Below are 19,199 nucleotides of genomic sequence, written 5' to 3'. Positions count from 1 at the left end.
CACATGAAGTATGTGTAAAAGTGTCCTATTCTGTTTGGTATTAATTGCACATTTTACCCAAATTAAGATTTTTATATTTTAACTATTTATATGGATGACTATGACTCTAAACAATATACAGTAAACTTTTTTACATTTAAAAATCTGCAATTACAATGACATCAACTGACATAAAAAATGGTTTTCTCTGAAAAACAGGATGTACATATTTTTGATTTTATATTTATAATTACCAGAAGTACTGTATTATTTTGTACTATTTCATATATGGCTGGTAAATCCAGTAATTGTTTTTGACAGGTGTGATAATCAGTGGCTCTGCGTTCCAACCCCAATTATTTGATCCTGGGTTAAAATATGGATAGAGTTTTTCATTGAAAGATTGACCAGTGAAAGAGTAGATATGAGATCTGGACTCCACATCATAAAAGGAGACCAAACCCTCCTCATAATCCACAAACACACCCACCTTCTGTGGACTCACACACAGACACAGAGAGACATCAGGATCAGCACAAGCTTTATATTCATTTACATTCCTCAACGTGACAGTCCAAAATCCATTTACTGGTGTCAGTCTGGTCATTTCTTTTCTGTTAACAGATTCTCTGGCCACACCTAAAGTCCATGCAGTATTTTCCTTCACCTGAACCTCATAATAAAATCTACCTGATGAGAATCCCTGCTTTCCTATGACATTTACACTGTAATCAAATCTCTTTGAGTTGTCTGGGGGATAAGGCCTCCATAAACTAAAGCCTCCATATGTCACTTGTTTGTTATCATCAGACAGGATGAGATATGAATTTGCTGTATCAGGATCCAGAGTCACATCCACTGAGAGAGATCAGAAAATATGAATCACAACTTCACAATAGAAACACTTTGTGATGATGATGATGTTTGTGATATTTAATACAGTGTTTAATTAAACTTTAACACATCAATAATCTGTCAGTATATAAATCTAAAATATTTTAGTGAACAGATCAGATGTCACACTGTACCTGCATACTGCTGGATGCTCTTCAACACTGTACAGACAAATCATAAAACATAACAATATATGAATTTAAATATGCAATTTTAAAAAAGCTGTAAGCTTATATAAAAAAAAAACTTAAATCATGTTTCTCTCTGATAAATATGTGCATGTTAATATTTAAAGAATCACATACTATTTAGACAAATTGGGACACCTGACCATTACACCAACAGGGACTTTAATGAGATTGCATTTAAGAACATTAGACTTATATACATTAGACATAGTATGTCTCCTCTTTGCAGCTAATGCAGCTTACACTCTTCTTTTAAGGCTTTTCACAAGATTTTGAAACATTTTTGCTTTTTGTGCTGCTGGCTAAAATTATTAATTGATTTGCTAATCTGATTTGTCCATGGATGACAATTCTACACATAAATAATATTTATTATGTACACTTGTCATGCTTATTGTGAGCATGTGGCTTCTAACGCACATATATAAAATCATATTATTGATATACTGTATTTGATAGTTACCTACCAGTTTCACTGAGTTTCTCAATATTGAGAGTCTGAACATCGGTGAAAGAAATAAACAGAATGATTCCCACAGACATGATAATCACAATCAGCAAGATCTAATAGAGAGGAAATTGAGACTTTTGTTGATGTTTCCCCTGAGAAAAAGATTTGCCCAGATCGAGTCTACAATCAAAAAATTTGATTTCTCAACATTGTCTAACACACTTCTTAATTATCTGAGCTGTGCAATCTATACATTAACTTGTGAAAATGTCTGAGACCAAGATGATACAGTGGTTAAATGAACAGTGAAAGTGATGTGATTGTCAAGAGCAGTTAGTTGGATTTGTAGTAGATATGAGCAACACCAAAATCATGTGCTTAAGAGTAATATTGGATGAAAGCATCTATAAAAAATGTAAATCCGTGAGTAGTGTAACTAAGAACTCAATGAAGTTATTAAAGAGTTGCATGACTGATAAGAGAGAGATTCAGTGACCTGTATGAGGTGTAGATGCTTTTCTTCAGTGTTTGTGATCTTCTCCAGCTCAGTGTTTCTTTTCTTCAGCTCAGTGTTTCTTCTCTTCAGCTCAGTGATCTTCTGCTTCAAATCTTTAATGAGATCTTCATACTTTTTCTCTGCTGCTTTCTGCTTCTCCCCCATCTCCGCCAGCAGCTTAGAGCGACATCAATACAAAACAAATATTGATTATTTTTACATAATATATTAACAATAGTTTTTAAACTCAAAGCGTTTGACAGTAAGAGCTCTGACACACCAGACAGGACTTCAAAGCCTTCCTCTTTACTTCCTCACAGATGTCACAGAGGACTTCAGGTTTCTCTGCAGTTTTCTTATGCTGATGCACAACTTCTCTAAGTGTTGTATTAATCTTGAGATCAGGTCTTTGGTTAAATGTTTCTTTACAGTTTGGACAGCTGGAGTTCTCACTGTTGTCCCAGTATGTATTCAAGCAGATCTTGCAGAAGTTGTGTCCACATGAAGTGCTGACTGGATCATTGAACACATCCAGACAGATTGAACACTGAAGCTCTTCAGTCATTGGATCACTGGAGGATGACATCACTGCAATAAAAAATATGGAAAATATCAAATTTTCTTATAGTTATACACTTGGGATGAGTTTGTACACAAAATTTTGCCAAATAATTTATTTTGACAAATTCAGAATTGTAATTCAGAAGATTCACAGCATACGGTACAAGGAAGGCAGCCAATACATGTCTAGTATACATACAGTAACATTTTAACTACTGTTTAAAATTATCCCATGCACCATATGAAGTTGACTCAAGTAAAAAATGTGTTTTCTGGGTTATTGACTTACATTGAGATTCATTTAAACTCTTGTTTCTTCTTCTCTTTGCTCGTGAAGATTTTGCCATTGATTTTGCCCTCTTTAAGCACTTTCAAGAAAGAAATCACAACATATTTTATTTCACAGTTGAAATGATTACCAATATGCATGAAAAAGACATCAAACATCTATCAATTTGCTCCTTGTAATAATAATTGATCTTTAAAATTTCACTATTTTAAAAACATAATCGAAAGTTATTTTAAAAGGCTAAAGCTAGTATTTTACGTTTCACATCAGTTAATTACAAGAGCGCATGATCTGTTCAAAGTTCCGATCTTTGCTGTTCATAATTTTATAACAGACGTCAAGTGCTTTGAGTTTTGCAGAAAAGCGCTACATATAACAAATTATTATTATTATTATTAAGTTAAATCAATATTATTACATATGATCACTGTTAAATAAATGAAAGACAAAAGATTAATCTTGCAAATCCGTGTCATTTAATAAACTTCCTGTTTCATTGTTCATCATATCTATAAAGTCAAGTGTTATATTTTTATCACTTACCTGTGAATGAATATCATCTGTGTTCACTACACTCTTACAATGACTGAAGAAATATTCTGTTGTGAGATTAAAGCCAGATAGGTTAGATAGTTAACGTCTCTGTACCATTGTTCAACTTGGTTTCACTTTCTTAAACATAATAACATTATACGTCATAACCCCACCTATGTTTACACCTGGATGTGAAACGGATTAAGAGTGGATTGTATTTGCATCTCCAGGGCAAAAGCTGCACAGATTACAAATGTTTTATTAAAACAAACAGAATTGTTAGAGACAAATTAACTATTGAGAGAAATAGTTTGACAAAGTATAAGTTTAGGTTTACCTCATATTAGACTTTTTCACATTTTATGCACAAATAATGATTAATAAAGGAAATATATTTAGACCACTTTACTTAATGATTGCTTTCAGGTTGTTTCCATTACAGATCTGCATAAAACTTGTGCCATATTTTCTACATGTAAATAAAAAACTGTATGTGCTATGATATGCAAATATAATGAAATGGTAATCATACTTTGGAATAGCTATGCAGTATATTATTGTACCAATACATTACTCTCTGATTACATTATTGTACAGCCACATTACTTTTCATGAAGGGCATGATTGAGGTGATTGAGTCATAAATTAAGTAACATTAAGGAAACTGGAAACAATAAGCACAGTGTTGAACTTGAATATTTTAGTATTACAAAATGAATGACAACAATCCTGTCATAGAAATGAATATATAAGTCTTTATTCAGTGTTTTTTTAGCAAACCTTGTGCAATTTTATTTTGACAGGTATATAAAAAAGAGCGAATACTTCTGAATCAGACAGAATAACTATTTAAAGGACATTTACAAACTTTCAGTAAACCCAGTCTGGGATGTGCTCAGTGGCGGCGTTTCACGAAAACCTAGGGTATGGCAAAAAATCTTCGTACAAGAAGGCCATTCTCAAATAACGAATCTATGAAACCACATAATATGTGTACTATACTCCACCAACCTGTACAAAATCATACTACGATTGCTCTAATGTAACTTTACACTTACTGAAAACAATACGGAAGCAATACAAATGAAAAACAAAAATAGAAATCATGGTTGTTTAAAATGCTTTTCAAATGTTGTAATTCTTAACTAAGTGCAACTCAGCAACAGATACACTAAAACAAGATAATATCAAAACATACTGTAACAACATCCCTTCACAAATCTTGTCATGACAACCACCAATAAACACTTAATAAACACACAATAAAGACTTTTAAATGATGTGATAGAGCACACGTAGTTAACCGACTAAAACACTAAATAAAACTCTCAGTAAAACAGGGCTAAATGTAAAAACAAGTCTTACCTTTGTCGTCGTGAAGTTTTTATTCCACAAGTGACCATATTCAAAAATGCGCGCAAATAATTAATACAATTCACTTCGACTGCGCTACACTTTCCCAGTGGAACAGAACATGTTTATTTATTCATAGAGAACAATGTGCTCTGTTTTAAACAATATTTTTGTTTATGTATTTGTAATGTGTGCAGGAACTAAAGAACAAACTAGTACTTTACAAAGAAATTTAACACATATACCTGTACATGATTACATTTTTAAGCATCTTTAATAATATTAAATGAAAAGAGACAATCTCAGTCAGTTTGCCAAAGTTGGACATGATTGTGCTTCTCTGATTACAAAAAAGGTTGTTGGGATCCAAAAGCTGCCTATAATGTTGTTAACGTTAATTTAAAAAATAAAAATGAGAAAAAATGACCAATCACTGGAAAAAATGAGTGCAGAGTTGCCTGCTTGGAATATTGCAACACAGCACACAGTATGTGGGTTAAAATGACAAAAAGGTTGAAATTGAAATATTTAATTTGTAATGAAAATTATAATAATATCCAGATATTAATGTTGAAAAAATGTCATGTCAACTACAGATTTTAAAAACTGAATTATAGCTGTAGATAGAAGAAAAAATGGACATTAGTAAACTAACATGAACAAACAATAAATAACATAGTTTTCATCATGTATTACTTCTTGTTAATGTCAGTTTTTCATGTTAATTCATGGTGCGTTAATTAATGTTAACAGTTACAACACTTAATTTGATAAATGTATTAGTAAATGGTGAAATTAAAGATTAATAAATACTGTAGAAGTATTGTTCATTCTTAGTTCATGTTAGCTAATGCATTATAGATACATTACAGAACTGTTTACAAATACAACCTTATGTTAAAGTGTAACCAAAAATATATATATTATTGTCATCTGTTTAAAAAATCGATAAAATGTTAGTCTGAGTATGAGATCTGTAGTATTTTACACTTAATATATATGTACATTTATTTATTGTTATTGACAGGTGTGATGATTAATGGGGAGGAGTTTATATCTTTATCAGCAGTACATGGGTTAAAATATGGATAGAGTTTCTCATTGAAAGATTGATCAGTGAAAGAGTAGATATGAGATCTGGACTCCACATCATAAAAGGAGACCAAACCCTCCTCATAATCCACAAACACACCCACCTTATGTGGACTAACTTTCAGACACAGAAAAATATCAGGACCAGTATTAGCTTTATATTCATTCTCAGTCCACAGAGTTACAGTCCAGAATCCATCCGCTGGTGTCACTTGGGTCACTCCTTTTATGTTAACAGATTCTCTGGCCACACCTAAAATCCAGTTGGTCTTTCCCTTCACCTGAACCTCATAATAAAATCTGCCTGATGAGAATCCCTGCTTTCCCAGGACAGATAAATAATAATCAAATCTATTTGGGTTGTCTGGGAGTTTGAGCTTGATGTCTCCATATCTCACTTGTTTGTTATCATCAGACAGGGTGAGATATGGATTTGCTGTATCAGGATCCAGAGTCACATCCACTGAGAGAGATCAGAGAATAAAAAACACAACTTCACAATACAAACACTTTGTGATGATGATGATGTTTGTGATATTTAATACAGTGTTTTTTAATCAAACTAACATTTGATAATCTGTCAGTATATAAATGTAAGCTATTGTAGTATATGAGTGAACAGATGAGAGATGTCACACTGTACCTGCATACTTCTGCATTCTCTTTAACTCTGTACAGACAAATGACAACAAAACATCACATCTTTCACATATATTTATATATGTCTGACTGTATGTGTACCAAGTTTGTACTTTTGGTCATGTAGCTTCTACAACTTAAAATGTTTGTACTTCTTGTTTGTGCTAAATTATATATATATATAACGTCTCATTATTAAATGCTGGAAAATGAGTCGGCCAGGCCCGGATTAACACAGTGAAGTGCCCCAGGGTGACCAAATTCCAAGTGCCCCCCCTCCCAAAAAAATTATACATTATATATATATATATAATATTGAACTCTAGTCATTCAGGGCTCCATGCAGGCTAACTTTTTTTATTAGGAGCACTGTAGCCCCTGACAGAAAAGTTTAGGAGTGCAAGCTGAAAATTTAGGGCACACCTTAAATAAGCCTGCAATGCAATTATTCACATTTTTCCAAAATAACTACATTACTGAAAATACTAAATAGACTTAACTTTATGCAGTTGCTGCACATGTCATTATGCACAATTGATTAAACTTTTAGAATAGGAAGTTATGAACCTGTAGGACAGGTGGACAAGTTTTGTTTTTGGAGCTGGACCATAAAACAATTAAACCACATTCTGTGTCTACTTTTGAGAGACCTGTTGTCTCTCTCCACAGGGGTCACGGATACCCAGGAAGGAACTGATCTGTATTTCACCCCCTTTCTCTTCTCCCTTAAGGTTTTGGTTACTGGAAATATACTAAACACATGTAACATTGGGTATATCATATGTTGTGATGCTACAAAGGTTTATCTTCATGTTTGGTTTCGTTTAAAAGGTGATGGTGCGATGGTTAAAAAGTTCTAATTTCTATAATGCTAAGAGAAAGTATTTTAAAGTTTAAAACTTAAGACATAATCTGTACTCCTGTGATGGGTGTCACATCATGAGGAGATCTCGATTACAGATGGTTAACAGTCCCATTTGGTGCTCCTTTAGGTCACGAGAACCGACCAACCAAATCCTGATTTGAGATCTTATTATTCTTTGTCTCATTCTGTGTATATAAGGTGGCTTGGCAAGAGACTCGGGGAAGTATTCTTTAGCAAGAAACTTCCCCACACTTTGTGTGTGTGTATTCAAACATCATGGAAGAAATCTTTAACAAGAAACTTCCTACACCATTTTGGGTATATTCATGAGGGAAGTACTCTGTAGCCAGAGTCTCTATTGCCAGGTATGACTTTGTAACTTTTGCAACTGTTGATCATTTTAATTAATTGGAATTGAATCATATTCTGTATGATATTATTTAATTTATGTTTGAAGCTGGAACCTGCCTGGTATAATAAATTGTTACATTTGTTTCATCTGAATTCTTCAGAAATGTTATTGATTTATTTTAATTCTTTCAGAAATTATTATTTCCAGTAGATTAGAAGGAGTCTGGTATTACCGCAAAATAAGTATGTCAGGATATGATCACACTGGTTTTTTGATGTTGAATGGAGCATGGGGCACATTCATCAGGACTCTCAGATTTATGTCTATCACCTGACTTAGCAAGTTGCATGATCGTGACTAAAGTAACTATTTTTATGATCGGAGCAAGCATGGGGCGGCCAGACGTAAAAATATTAGTTTACCCGGCAACCTCTGACTAGATCAGACTGGCAATTTTGTGTCTGTGAGATGTACGCAACGGCCGACGTATATCCTGTGCGATATCGGAACCCTAATGAACGAAAAACTAAGATTATGGGAATTTATAAATAATCAAACATCTAAATTATGATCAACAGGTAATTGGAATAATGCACAAAATTTGTAATATATTAAATTGGAGTCAGATAATAATTTAAACACAGAGATCAAAGAAATTAATTTAATCCTGATATGGAATTATTCTTCTAGAAGCGCTGAGAAAGGAACGAACACGAGAACCCTTCACCAACTCCACTTGTATCCGTCGTTGGGCTGGTGGGTGGACCCTTACAAACCAAAGAATCATACAACCCCCTTCACTAATTCAAGGCATAAGATACATACATATACAATAAGTTATAATCAGATAGCATACTGTAATGAGATGAGTGGCAAGGCAATCTACATACTTGTATCCTTTTATACGTTTCTCATCTTTTATCCAGTTTTCCTTAACTGGGCACTGATGTCTGAAACTTTTATTCTGATCTATAATGTTGTTGGTGTTAATGTAGGTTAAAAGTTCTCCCGCTCTCTTTGTCTCTCATCTCTGCAATTTTTAATTTTAAATCCGCGCCAGCGCGTCTCCTCGCGGTTCTTTTACTGAGATGTGTTGACTTTACCTGGGCTGCCGTAGAGCCATCGGTACAATCAACTAAGCGCATGGTAACATTAAACGATATACGCCTCATGCAAATGAGCGTTTAAAACGCGATCGCGCATTCCGTGGTTTTGGTTACTTGTAAAAAAAACATTTTAGGGTGCCCCCCATTGCCTGGTGCCCCAGGGCACTCGCCCAATCCAGTCTATGGATAATCAGGCCCTGGAGTCGGCTACAAAAATAAGAAAAAGTGTATTTGATCTTCACCTACCAGCTTCACTAAGTTTTCCAACACTGAGAATCTCACATTCAGTAGAAGAAGAAAAGTAGAAGAACATCAGCAGGGAGATGCCCACAGGAACAACAAGAAACCACATACGAGATTTGACTTTCTCAACCAGCAGTGGCATTAAATGGAAATCAAATGGAGACTTTTGCTGATGTTTCCAGCTTTTTAGATGTTTCTCCTGATTTATCTCCTAAGCAAAACAACATCAGTTATCAGATATTCGATATATTCAACCTGAATGTTTGTCTTTAACATTCTTGATTCAGTGATCAAATGCTTTATTAAAGTGTTTTAAATTAAACGTTTCCCCCCACATGCAGTATCTCTCAGACATCCTTCATACTATGAGAGAGATCTCATTTTCTATACACACCTCTTCTAAAGTCACAGTGTTGTGATTCTTGTGGTCTGTGACAGTACAGATGAGACACACGTGTGCACGATCATCTCTACAGAAGAGCTCCAGAGGTCTCTCATGTTTCTGACATATATAATCCTGCAGATTATTCACAGGATTAATTAGTTTGTGTTTCTGTAAACCTGTCACTGTCAAATGACGGCCCAGATGAGTTTCACAGTAAGAGCTCTGACACACCAGACAGGACTTCACAGCCTTCAGCTTTACTTCATCACAGATGTCACAGAGGACTTCAGGTTTCTCAGCAGTTTTCTCCATAAAATGAACTACAACTTCTCTGAGTGCTGTATTAATATTAAGATCAGGTCTCTGCGTGAATGTTTTATTACAGTATGGACATCTGCAGTATGGATTGTTCTCCCAGTATGTATTCAGGCAGATCCTGCAAAAGTTGTGTCCACATGAAGTGCTGACTGGATCATTCAACACATCCATGCAGATACAACACAGAAGCTTTTCTATCATTGAATCACTGGCAGATGACATCTCTGCAAAGAAACATGATGAAAATATCACTTGCACTTGACAAAGTTTCTCATGATTTCAAACACCATTTGTAGGAGCCATGTTAATTGTATGTTATGTGACTGTGAGAATGGGATCATCATTAATTATGCAACATTAAAACACCTGTGACACTTGTTTAAATCACATAGGATGATTTATGTGTCACAAATGTATTGGCTTTCCACTCAGCTCCTAGCGGCCCTGCAGGTTATTGTGCCACTACACCATTTAAAGGCATATGCTCTAACAGACCCGGCGCCAGACACAAATTCACGGACGGGCATTTCATTTTTCAGGGGGGGCACAAATGAGAGAAACCTCACTGCAATGCATAATATCATTAATTATGAATTAAATGGACAAAAAAGCGAGGAAGAACTAACATACCTCTCCATTAACCCAATATAACGGAGAAGTCGTAAAGATTGGACCTATCTTACTGAAGCAATCTAAACGCAAATAAAACACTTCGCAGAGGTCAACATCAACGCTTGTCCGCTTAATATAAGAGACAAGTGGATTTTTTAAAAGGCCAAGTGAAAGAGAATTTTACTTGCTCGACCGAACAAGTTGCCTAGTCTGATTAAAAATGCCAATAACAATCAACAAAACAGGATAATGATTCTGCATCCTTTAATCAATGGCGACCGAAAGTGCATAATGTAATAGCGCAAAGTTAAACAAATAAGCACAGCAAACACAAAGTGTGTTAACAAAGTGGGTTAAATATACTGCGGTAAAAATGTGGATTTTTTTAATAACATGATACAGTTAAGCAGCATCACATCACGGTTGAAAATGTGAAAGATTTAATGACAGTTCACTAAACAAGTAATTAATATTAAGCCACTTACATTTTAGACGCAATGTTGACTGTTTTTGTTGTTTCAGCAGCGAAAATAGTGAAAGATAACAGCAGAACCATAACGTCTCACTGTAGGCAGCACTCAATCGTGTCTTAACGTTAAGCGGTGGCGCCAAACACATTTTATTTTTATTCAGGAGTTATATATGTACAAAACAACAGGGCCGTGCAGAGACCATTGGAGGGGCAGGTGCTCAAAGAATAAAAAGGGCACTTTGCTCACTGACACGCAAGCACACAACTGAAACAAATAATAAAGTAATACAGAATAGAAAGATGATTTTAAGTCTAATGTTTTTCTTTGTTTTCCTTGCAAATAGAGTGAGACAGAAAAATCTATATATACAGAGTTTTATATCTACAAAGTGGCAATTTTACCATGTTATAATAAATTTGCTGTGGGGGGGGCATTAAGGACTTATTTTACATCTTTAAAAAATCTCATAATATGACCCCTTTAAATCTCAAAATGTAAGATGTTTTATAAGTTAATTTAATTGTTTTTAATGTGACACGCATTGTGTAGTCAGAAATGTCTATTTAAATTGTTTAGTTCACAAACAAATAGTTAAATGAGAAATTCATATAATGAAGATTAATGGCTTACTTCAACAATATGTCATGAAACACAAATAAGTATGTGATAATATTAGCTAACATTATTACTTCCTCCATAATACACTCATTGTAAAATTACTAATGTTAACAGCTCTATAAAGACGTTCTGAGCAGGGCCGTGCAGAGACAATTGGAGAGGCAGGTGCTCAAAAAATAAAAAGGGCACTTTGCTCACTGACACGCAAGCACACAACTGAAACAAATAATAAAGTAATACAGAATAGAAAGACGATTTTAAGTCTAATGTTTTTCTTTGTTTTCCTTGCAAATAGAGTGAGACAGAAAAATCTATATATACAGAGTTTTATATCTACAAAGTGGCAATTTTACCATGTTATAATAAATTAGCTGTGGGGGGGGGGGGCATTAAGGACTTATTTTACATCTTTAAAAAATCTCATAATATGACCCCTTTAAATCTCAAAATGTAAGATGTTTTATAAGTTAATTTAATTGTTTTTAATGTGACACGCATTGTGTAGTCAGAAATGTCTATTTAAATTGTTTAGTTCACAAACAAATAGTTAAATGAGAAATTCATATAATGAAGATTAATGGCTTACTTCAACAATATGTCATGAAACACAAATAAGTATGTGATAATATTAGCTAACATATTACTTCCTCCATAATACACTCATTGTAAAATTACTAATGTTAACAGCTCTATAAAGACGTTCTGAGCAGGGCCGTGCAGAGACAATTGGAGAGGCAGGTGCTCAAAAAATAAAAAGGGCACTTTGCTCGCTGACACGCAAGCACACAACTGAAACAAATAATAAAGTAATACAGAATAGAAAGATGATTTTAAGTCTAACGTTTTCCTTTATTTTCCTTGCAAATAGAGTGAGAGAGAAAATCTATATAGACTGAGTTTTATATCTATATATTTATGCATTTGGCAGCAGCTTTTATCCAAAACGACTTACAGTGCATTTCATTTTGTGTTTGTGTGTGTCAACAGTATATGCAGTTTTGAAATTATATGATATTATTGCATTGTGACATTAAGATATTATTACGTTTACAGTCTTGTGTTTTTGTTGTCATATTTAAAATATAATTCTATTCTAGTCCTGTTCGAAATTTGTATACAAAGAGAGTAGCCTACATATTTTAGCTTTTGAATCGTGTTTGTGTTGTGTTTTTGCACACTTTGATGCCTTGATGACAAGGAAATAAAATAATGACATTCATCTTTCCTTTCGTTCATTTCATGAAGCCTCTAGTACTTTCTTTATTTTCAGGTAAACTAACTGGTTGCAAAGCTGGAGAGGTTTGAATGAGTTAATAATTTAGCACAAGTATGGCTATATTACCCAACATCAGCTCACATAGTCTATTATCAAAGGCGAGTCCAGGAATCGTAAATTCAATATGATACAAAAATTAAGTGTTTTTTACCGTATTTATCGGATCTTGCTCTTCCAACAAACTCCGCGTGACAGGTGGATGACATTAGAACAGCGCGAGAGCGTTTTGAAATCAAACTCCTCCGTATGATTTCCCGAATATTTCTCGCGGTACTTTGATGTCATGTGCGTTTCGGTTCTTGCATTGCTGCGTGAAGTTGAGAGAACGTCCCTGCCTTTGCCTCATTCATTGTTTTTATATGGGAAGAATGTTTTATTTTCAGCGTGAGAACTGGCTGAAATGCGTGTGTCTCACGCCGAATGCATGAGACCTGAGAGCCCTGTTTGCATCTAACGTTCTAGAGATGTTAATACACATAGATAGCAATAAACAAAAGCTGTGCATGCTCTCCTCACGTCGTTCTTGTAAAATAATAATAATAAGTAAGGTTAACATTAAGCATACCGCTTAGGTTCAATGCCGGCTGGAGGGGGATCCTCCCTGTTCTGCGCACCGTGTCGTGCATGTGTGGGCGCGCCGCTAGCGCTGTGAACTAGTGATCGTCCCTAAAGAGATTGTCCAATGAAAGGTCAATACGTCATCATGTGACATCATGTGACAGACCTTGATAGTCTGCCTGAACTGTCTAGTTATGAGGCTCATGAGCAAAGAAAAGTTGATTGGGCAAGGCTCTCACAATTTGATATCTGGAAGTATAGCTCCCTGACTGATCGAAGTTTTAGTGAGATTGATATACCACTTGATGCTGTCTTGCGTAACAACATTAACTGTAAAAATAATCAGCATTATTCTGGTATACTTAGGTTGTTTTCACATATGTTGGTGCGCACCGTGGTGCGGCCTCGGAGCGCACCAAAATACATTGTATCATTTTTCAGTTAGTGCGGTCCGTGTTCACATATATATATTTTTTACTTTACTCGAAATGCCGCACCGTACACCATGTGACAACGGTCAGCGCTGTCATTGGTCTCTGACAGCTCTTACCGTCTCATGACCACCCCCACGTTTCCACGACAACCAGCTTGACAGGGAGAGCGCAGCTATCAAGATGTGGAGATAAATGATGCATGTCTTTGCGAAGTTTCTTTGCTTTAACGCGAAATTGCGTAGCTGTTCTATTAAAGCCTTGAGCTTCATTCAGAAGCTAAAGAAGCCCTGTACAATTGGGTAGTAGCTGGACAATTGAGGCATGGCCCAGAGTTTGAACATAAGAAAAAAGCAAATGCCAAGTTTAAATATGCAGTACGTTTTATTAAAAGAAATGAGGAAAAGATGAGGGCAAACTCTATGGCTAAAAAATTGCAGCAGAGTGATGGGTATGAGTTTTGGAAAGAAGTTAAAACTGCTAAGAACAGTAAGGCGTCTTTGCCAGCAAGTATTGATGGGATCTCTGGAGATAAAAATATTGCTGAATTGTGGGGCACCCATTTTAGGGGAATTTTTAATTGTGTTGTGAGTATTGATTTTAAGGTTGGTGATGTGGTTAATAATGATGGTGTGGTTATTAGGCCTAATGAAGTGTTTGGTGCAATTGGGAAATTGGCTGCAAACAAAGCATGTGGTCCTGATAATATAACAGCTGAGCACCTGAAATATGCAAGCCAAAGACTGTCAGTGTTACTTGCCATGTGTTTAACTGGATTGTTGTCTCATGGGATACTACCGGACTCAATGCTATCTGTACTGCTAACACCAGTCATTAAAGATAAAACCTGTAAAGCATCAAGTACACAAAATTATAGACCAATTGCTTTGGCTAGTGTACTATCGAAAGTGTTAGAACGAATATTGCTTGATAGGCTACAGGAATATATTGGAACAACTGACAACCAATTTGGATTTAAAAACAAATATGGCACTGATTTGTGTGTTTATGCTTTAAAAGAACTTGTCTCCAAGTATAAGGGGCACAATACAACAATGTTTATGTGTTTCTTGGATGCGTCCAAAGCCTTTGACCGTATTAATCATGGTAAACTGTTTACTAAATTGCAAGAGCGAGGGGTGCCTCCATATTTAATAAGAATTTTGCACCATTGGTATTCAAATCAAACCATGCAGGTTAGATGGGGGAAAGCAACATCAACCCCGTTCCCTGTATCTAATGGGGTCAGGCAAGGTGGAATATTGTCACCTATTCTTTTTAACTTGTATATTGATGACCTATCCAGAGAGTTGGAGGAGTGTAAGACTGGATGTATGGTGGGGAATCAGCTCATTAATCACCTAATGTATGCAGATGACCTAATTGTTATGTCACCTTATAGTGCTGGGTTGCAACAATTGCTTAGAGTGTGTGAAAAATATGGTATGCAATATGACATCACATTTAATTCTAAAAAGAGTGTCATCATGATAGTACGAACTAAGGAGGATCAGCAGCTAAAGTTTCCCTCCTTTTATTTGTCTGAGAAAGAACTGGATACTGTTGCTAAAGTAAAATACTTGGGTCACATTATTAGGGAAGACCTAAGTGACGATGATGATATTCAGCGCCAGTGCTATAAATTATATGCTCAGGCAAATAGGTTGGCACGAAAATTTCATATGTGCACTGATGACGTTAAAATAGCTCTTTTTAGAGCTTACTGTACTCCACTTTACACAGCACATCTATGGTGTCGCCATAGTAAAGGAAAGATGAATAAAATAAACGTGGCATATAATGATGCTCTTAGAATTTTGTTGAAGTACCCAAGGTGGGAAAGTGCAAGCAAGATGTTTGTGAATTGTAATGTTTCCACTTTCGGAGCTTTGCTTAGGAAACTAATGTTTAAATTTATGTGCAGGCTTACGGAGTCTAGGAATGTCATTATTAGGTCTTTGGTGGACCCTAACATGAGTGTAACAAGATACTCCTCGAGTCTCTGGAAATATTGGAATCAACATTTGTATGTTTTTTAAATATTGGACACACATTTGTGCTATGTGCTATTTATGGTATGTTTGTTGTGGTTGTTTGTGGATGTTTGTATACTGTGTGTTTCTTTTATATATTATGGATGTTATATTGTGTATGCTTTTTTATATATTATGGACGCTTGTATGTTGGTATGTGTTTTTATATTTGGACTTCGAGTCTGTTAATAAAGAATAATAATAATAATAATTTTATTTACGGCTAAAATATTTGTATTAATTTTACTAATAGTTAGATTGGGCAGGCCTTCACAAAAGTGCATTTAATTTAAAAAAAATGCCTTGACAAAAAGGGCACTTTGGTCATTCAGGGGTAAAGGGGCAGGTGCTTGGGCACCCGCCGCCCCCCCCCCCTCTGCACGTGCCTGCAAAACAATAACTTTTAATTAATAACAGTGGCCTTTTGATAAAAACATGGAGCTGGTGAACAGGTGAAGGGAGACCACAGGTTCGTCCAGGGCGGGCACTGGTGACTCACAGGGCGGGCCCGGCCCCCTAAAGCCCGCCCATGGCGCCGGGACTGTGCTCTAATGTTACAAATATTTTGTATTCTCAAAAAAATCTTCTAAAGAAAGTTCTTATTTTTTCCTTAAGGATGTTTTTAAGAAAAAAACTTAAGAAGAATTCAAATTCTTAAAAGGGAAAATGTCTTAAACAACATATTTAGTTATGATAACCTCGCAGTCTAAAAATCTGATTTTTCCTTATTTAAATGCTATAATTGGATCCCTAGTCAAATGACTTACTGTCATTTACATAGAGAAAGAAATAAAACACTTGACAGCACAATTGAGTTTTAATTAAAAAAAAATGGCTTCCTTGCAACCAGTGTTTGCATTTCATCATTTGCATTTTAAAGGACACACCTAAAACGGCAAATTTTTGCTTGCACCTACAAAGTGGCAATTTTACCATGTTATAATAAATTAGCTGTGGGGGGGGGCATTAAGGCTTTATTTAACATCTTTAAAAAAATCTCATAATATGACCCCTTTAAATCTCAAAATGTAAGATGTTTTATAAGTTAATTTAATTGTTTTAAATGTGACATGCATTGTGTAGTCAGAAATGTCTATTTAAATTGTTTAGTTCACAAAAAAATAGTTAAATGAGAAATTCATATAATGAAGATTAATAGTTTACTTCAGAAATATGTCATGAAACACAAATAAGTATGTGATAATATTAGCTAACATATGACTTCCTCCATAATACACTCATTGTAAAATTACTAATGTTAACAGCTCTATAAAGACGTTCAGGGGTGCGTTTCCCGAACAACTCGCTGCTGAACCAAAATAGTATGATGCATGGAGAAACTAACTACCTTGTCACGACTGTTTCCCGAAAGCATGGTAACTTGGTCACACATTCATCGTTTGAACCGTGTTGGTTCAACAACATAGTTGATGATGTCACGTGGGAGGTGAAGTACTTATTAATCTGCGCAAATCGGAAGAATTTTGTTACCGTGATTTAGTTATCTGTTGTTTATTTTCAAGATATTTGATTCATGTCCAAGTTCCCTCTTATGTCACTCCTACCAGGGATTCCCCAGGGTCTTAAAGCTCGTATGACTGTGCACATGCGCAGTTTTCAAAAGCAGCGCTTTCATTCTGTTTACAAACTTAAAGACATAAAATAAAATTGTAATATATTTAGAATGATGGATATAGAATGTACTACATGTTTTGCTTATTTTAATCAAAAGCATGATCAACGTAAGTCTACACATTATAATAACAAGGAACGATGCTTCTAATGACAGGTGGAGAGTTGTCGTTCAAACCACACAAGTTTGGGATGCGAATGTTCGTTTGAACTATGGTTTCGGGAAACACCAAATCCTTGAACTTTGTCAGTAACAATGAAACTTACGACAGTAGTTGGCTAACGATGCTTTCGGGAAAATCACCCAGCGGGAGTCGGACCGGCAATCGGACCGATTGAGAGATTAATGATATTTAGCACTCACCGCATCGCCTTTAGACTAGCTATCCTCTATAACAGAGAATACTCTTCTACAGTATAGTCTTAACACATCTATTGTTTGTAGAATAATTATGTATTGCAAGTTGGTAAAAAGATTAATGGACGGATAAGTGTATTGTTACCTCATGAGCAGGGTAGAATAATTAATTTCAAAGCTTGTCATTTTATTCTTAAGACAAAAAATTAAGATATTCCTAAGTACTTATTTGAGGACTTCCTAAGAAATGTTTGAGGAATGCACTTTGGAACCTTCTTACGAACTTCTAGAATTTATCTTAAGGAAGTTTTATATTTTATTACAGGGCGCTCTAAAATGCTTGATTCTGATTGGCCAGCCACAATATTCCAAGGTTCATTCTTTTCAAATAACTACTGCTCAAAACTAATAACACACGACTGCAAATAATTTTGACAGGTACAGTTTAATATTACACAAAAAATATATAAATATGTAATTTAATTCTTTGCTGCCTTAATTTTTTTTGTGTAATCAACTTACTATTATTTATTTTGACAAGAGATGAGTTGCTACAACTTTTAAAAAGAAGTTGACCTATTTCAACTATATTTCATAAGTTATCACAATTTATCTCTAGTCAAGATATATAGAAGTTGAAATCACTTGTAAATCTCAGTAAATCTCTTAAGACAGCAAAGAATTTTGACAGTGCGTCTTGTCTTATCTTAAAATAAAAAATAAACGGGTTTTCCTCACACAAGGTCTACATTTGTTAAAAATTTAGCAAATACAATATTTCAAATAATGCTCCTTACCTTACTTAAGAGGTAAATAGTCATGTAATAAGCAGTATAGTGTACAGTCAGCAGCGTGTCTGTTCCTGATCACACTGTCGGAGCTTAGTTCTGCGTTAACAAAATTAAAACAGTCTTAAGAATGTTTTTTGTGAATCCAGCCTCAAATAACTAACATTATAAATATGTTCAGATCACTGTTATATTTCTATCACTTACATGTGTTCAGTATCAGCTGTGTAGCCTGTGTTCACTACAAACTTGAATTAGTTTCATTTTCTCTTAATGTACCGGTATTTCCCAAATGCACACAAACTTTCCACAAACAAACGTCAGTTTAGCTTCAGTTTCAGTTTAGACAATTATGTTTGAAGTGCAATTTTTTTTCATTTAAGACAGCCTATAAGATTAAAAAAATATATAAGAACCTAACCATGAAATCAAAGGACTGTCATAAGTTGAACGAAAAACAACAACAAGACCCTATAACCTAGTCCTGACATTAAAGGAACATTATACAAGAAATGTATATCAATTAATCATAAAATGTCCCTGATATGTCACTAGACATTAAGAAATCATTTTCATTTCAAATACTTCTATCACTCACAACAGCGGTCTGGCCAGGATATTGTCATTTAAAGTGGAGTTGCAGCCCCCAACTGATGTTTATGTTGTCATGTTGTG

General features: G+C 34.9%; 3 protein-coding genes across 3 annotated transcripts; all 3 read right to left on the bottom strand.

The window, feature by feature from the left end:
* Window positions 1–256: 256 nt before the first annotated feature.
* LOC135773328 (zinc-binding protein A33-like) lies at window positions 257–1,606 on the bottom strand. Its single transcript, XM_065282832.1, has 3 exons — window positions 1,529–1,606; window positions 1,008–1,034; window positions 257–837 (listed from the first exon to the last, which is right to left on the bottom strand). The coding sequence occupies exons 1-3, from the start codon at window positions 1,602–1,604 to the stop codon at window positions 257–259; spliced, it is 684 nt and encodes a 227-aa protein (XP_065138904.1). The 5' UTR covers window positions 1,605–1,606.
* Window positions 1,607–1,948: 342 nt separating this feature from the next.
* LOC135773338 (uncharacterized) lies at window positions 1,949–3,488 on the bottom strand. Its single transcript, XM_065282844.1, has 4 exons — window positions 3,402–3,488; window positions 2,859–2,937; window positions 2,289–2,596; window positions 1,949–2,185 (listed from the first exon to the last, which is right to left on the bottom strand). The coding sequence occupies exons 2-4, from the start codon at window positions 2,914–2,916 to the stop codon at window positions 1,949–1,951; spliced, it is 603 nt and encodes a 200-aa protein (XP_065138916.1). The 5' UTR covers window positions 2,917–2,937; window positions 3,402–3,488.
* Window positions 3,489–5,453: 1,965 nt separating this feature from the next.
* Window positions 5,454–18,766, bottom strand: LOC135773347 (E3 ubiquitin-protein ligase TRIM39-like). Its single transcript, XM_065282857.1, has 6 exons — window positions 18,732–18,766; window positions 18,534–18,623; window positions 9,437–9,969; window positions 9,046–9,253; window positions 6,481–6,507; window positions 5,454–6,300 (listed from the first exon to the last, which is right to left on the bottom strand). The coding sequence occupies exons 3-6, from the start codon at window positions 9,965–9,967 to the stop codon at window positions 5,753–5,755; spliced, it is 1,314 nt and encodes a 437-aa protein (XP_065138929.1). The 5' UTR covers window positions 9,968–9,969; window positions 18,534–18,623; window positions 18,732–18,766; the 3' UTR covers window positions 5,454–5,752.
* Between the last annotated feature and the right edge of the window lie 433 nt (window positions 18,767–19,199).

Source organism: Paramisgurnus dabryanus, chromosome 19, assembly GCF_030506205.2.
Source record: "Paramisgurnus dabryanus chromosome 19, PD_genome_1.1, whole genome shotgun sequence".
NCBI classification, from domain to species: Eukaryota; Metazoa; Chordata; class Actinopteri; order Cypriniformes; family Cobitidae; genus Paramisgurnus; species Paramisgurnus dabryanus.
The sequence above is the reverse complement of the archived record's forward strand: the minus strand, read 5'-3'. Positions and strand labels throughout refer to the sequence as shown.

Bases quoted from the DNA above. Each gene is read 5' to 3' on its own strand.
- LOC135773328 (XM_065282832.1), bottom strand. From the start codon at position 1,604: ATGTCTGTGGGAATCATTCTGTTTATTTCTTTCACCGATGTTCAGACT. The intron at 1,035-1,528 runs GTAGGTAACTAT...TTGTCTGTACAG, and splicing joins TGAGAAACTCAGTGAAACTG to TGTTGAAGAGCATCCAGCAG. The intron at 838-1,007 runs GTACAGTGTGAC...GATCTCTCTCAG, and splicing joins GAGCATCCAGCAGTATGCAG to TGGATGTGACTCTGGATCCT.
- LOC135773338 (XM_065282844.1), bottom strand. From the start codon at position 2,916: ATGGCAAAATCTTCACGAGCAAAGAGAAGAAGAAACAAGAGTTTAAAT. The intron at 2,597-2,858 runs GTAAGTCAATAA...TTTTTATTGCAG, and splicing joins GAGTTTAAATGAATCTCAAT to TGATGTCATCCTCCAGTGAT. The intron at 2,186-2,288 runs GTGTGTCAGAGC...TGTCGCTCTAAG, and splicing joins AGGCTTTGAAGTCCTGTCTG to CTGCTGGCGGAGATGGGGGA.
- LOC135773347 (XM_065282857.1), bottom strand. From the start codon at position 9,967: ATGTCATCTGCCAGTGATTCAATGATAGAAAAGCTTCTGTGTTGTATC. The intron at 9,254-9,436 runs GTGTGTATAGAA...TGTTTTGCTTAG, and splicing joins ACACTGTGACTTTAGAAGAG to GAGATAAATCAGGAGAAACA. The intron at 6,508-9,045 runs GTAGGTGAAGAT...TTGTCTGTACAG, and splicing joins TGGAAAACTTAGTGAAGCTG to AGTTAAAGAGAATGCAGAAG.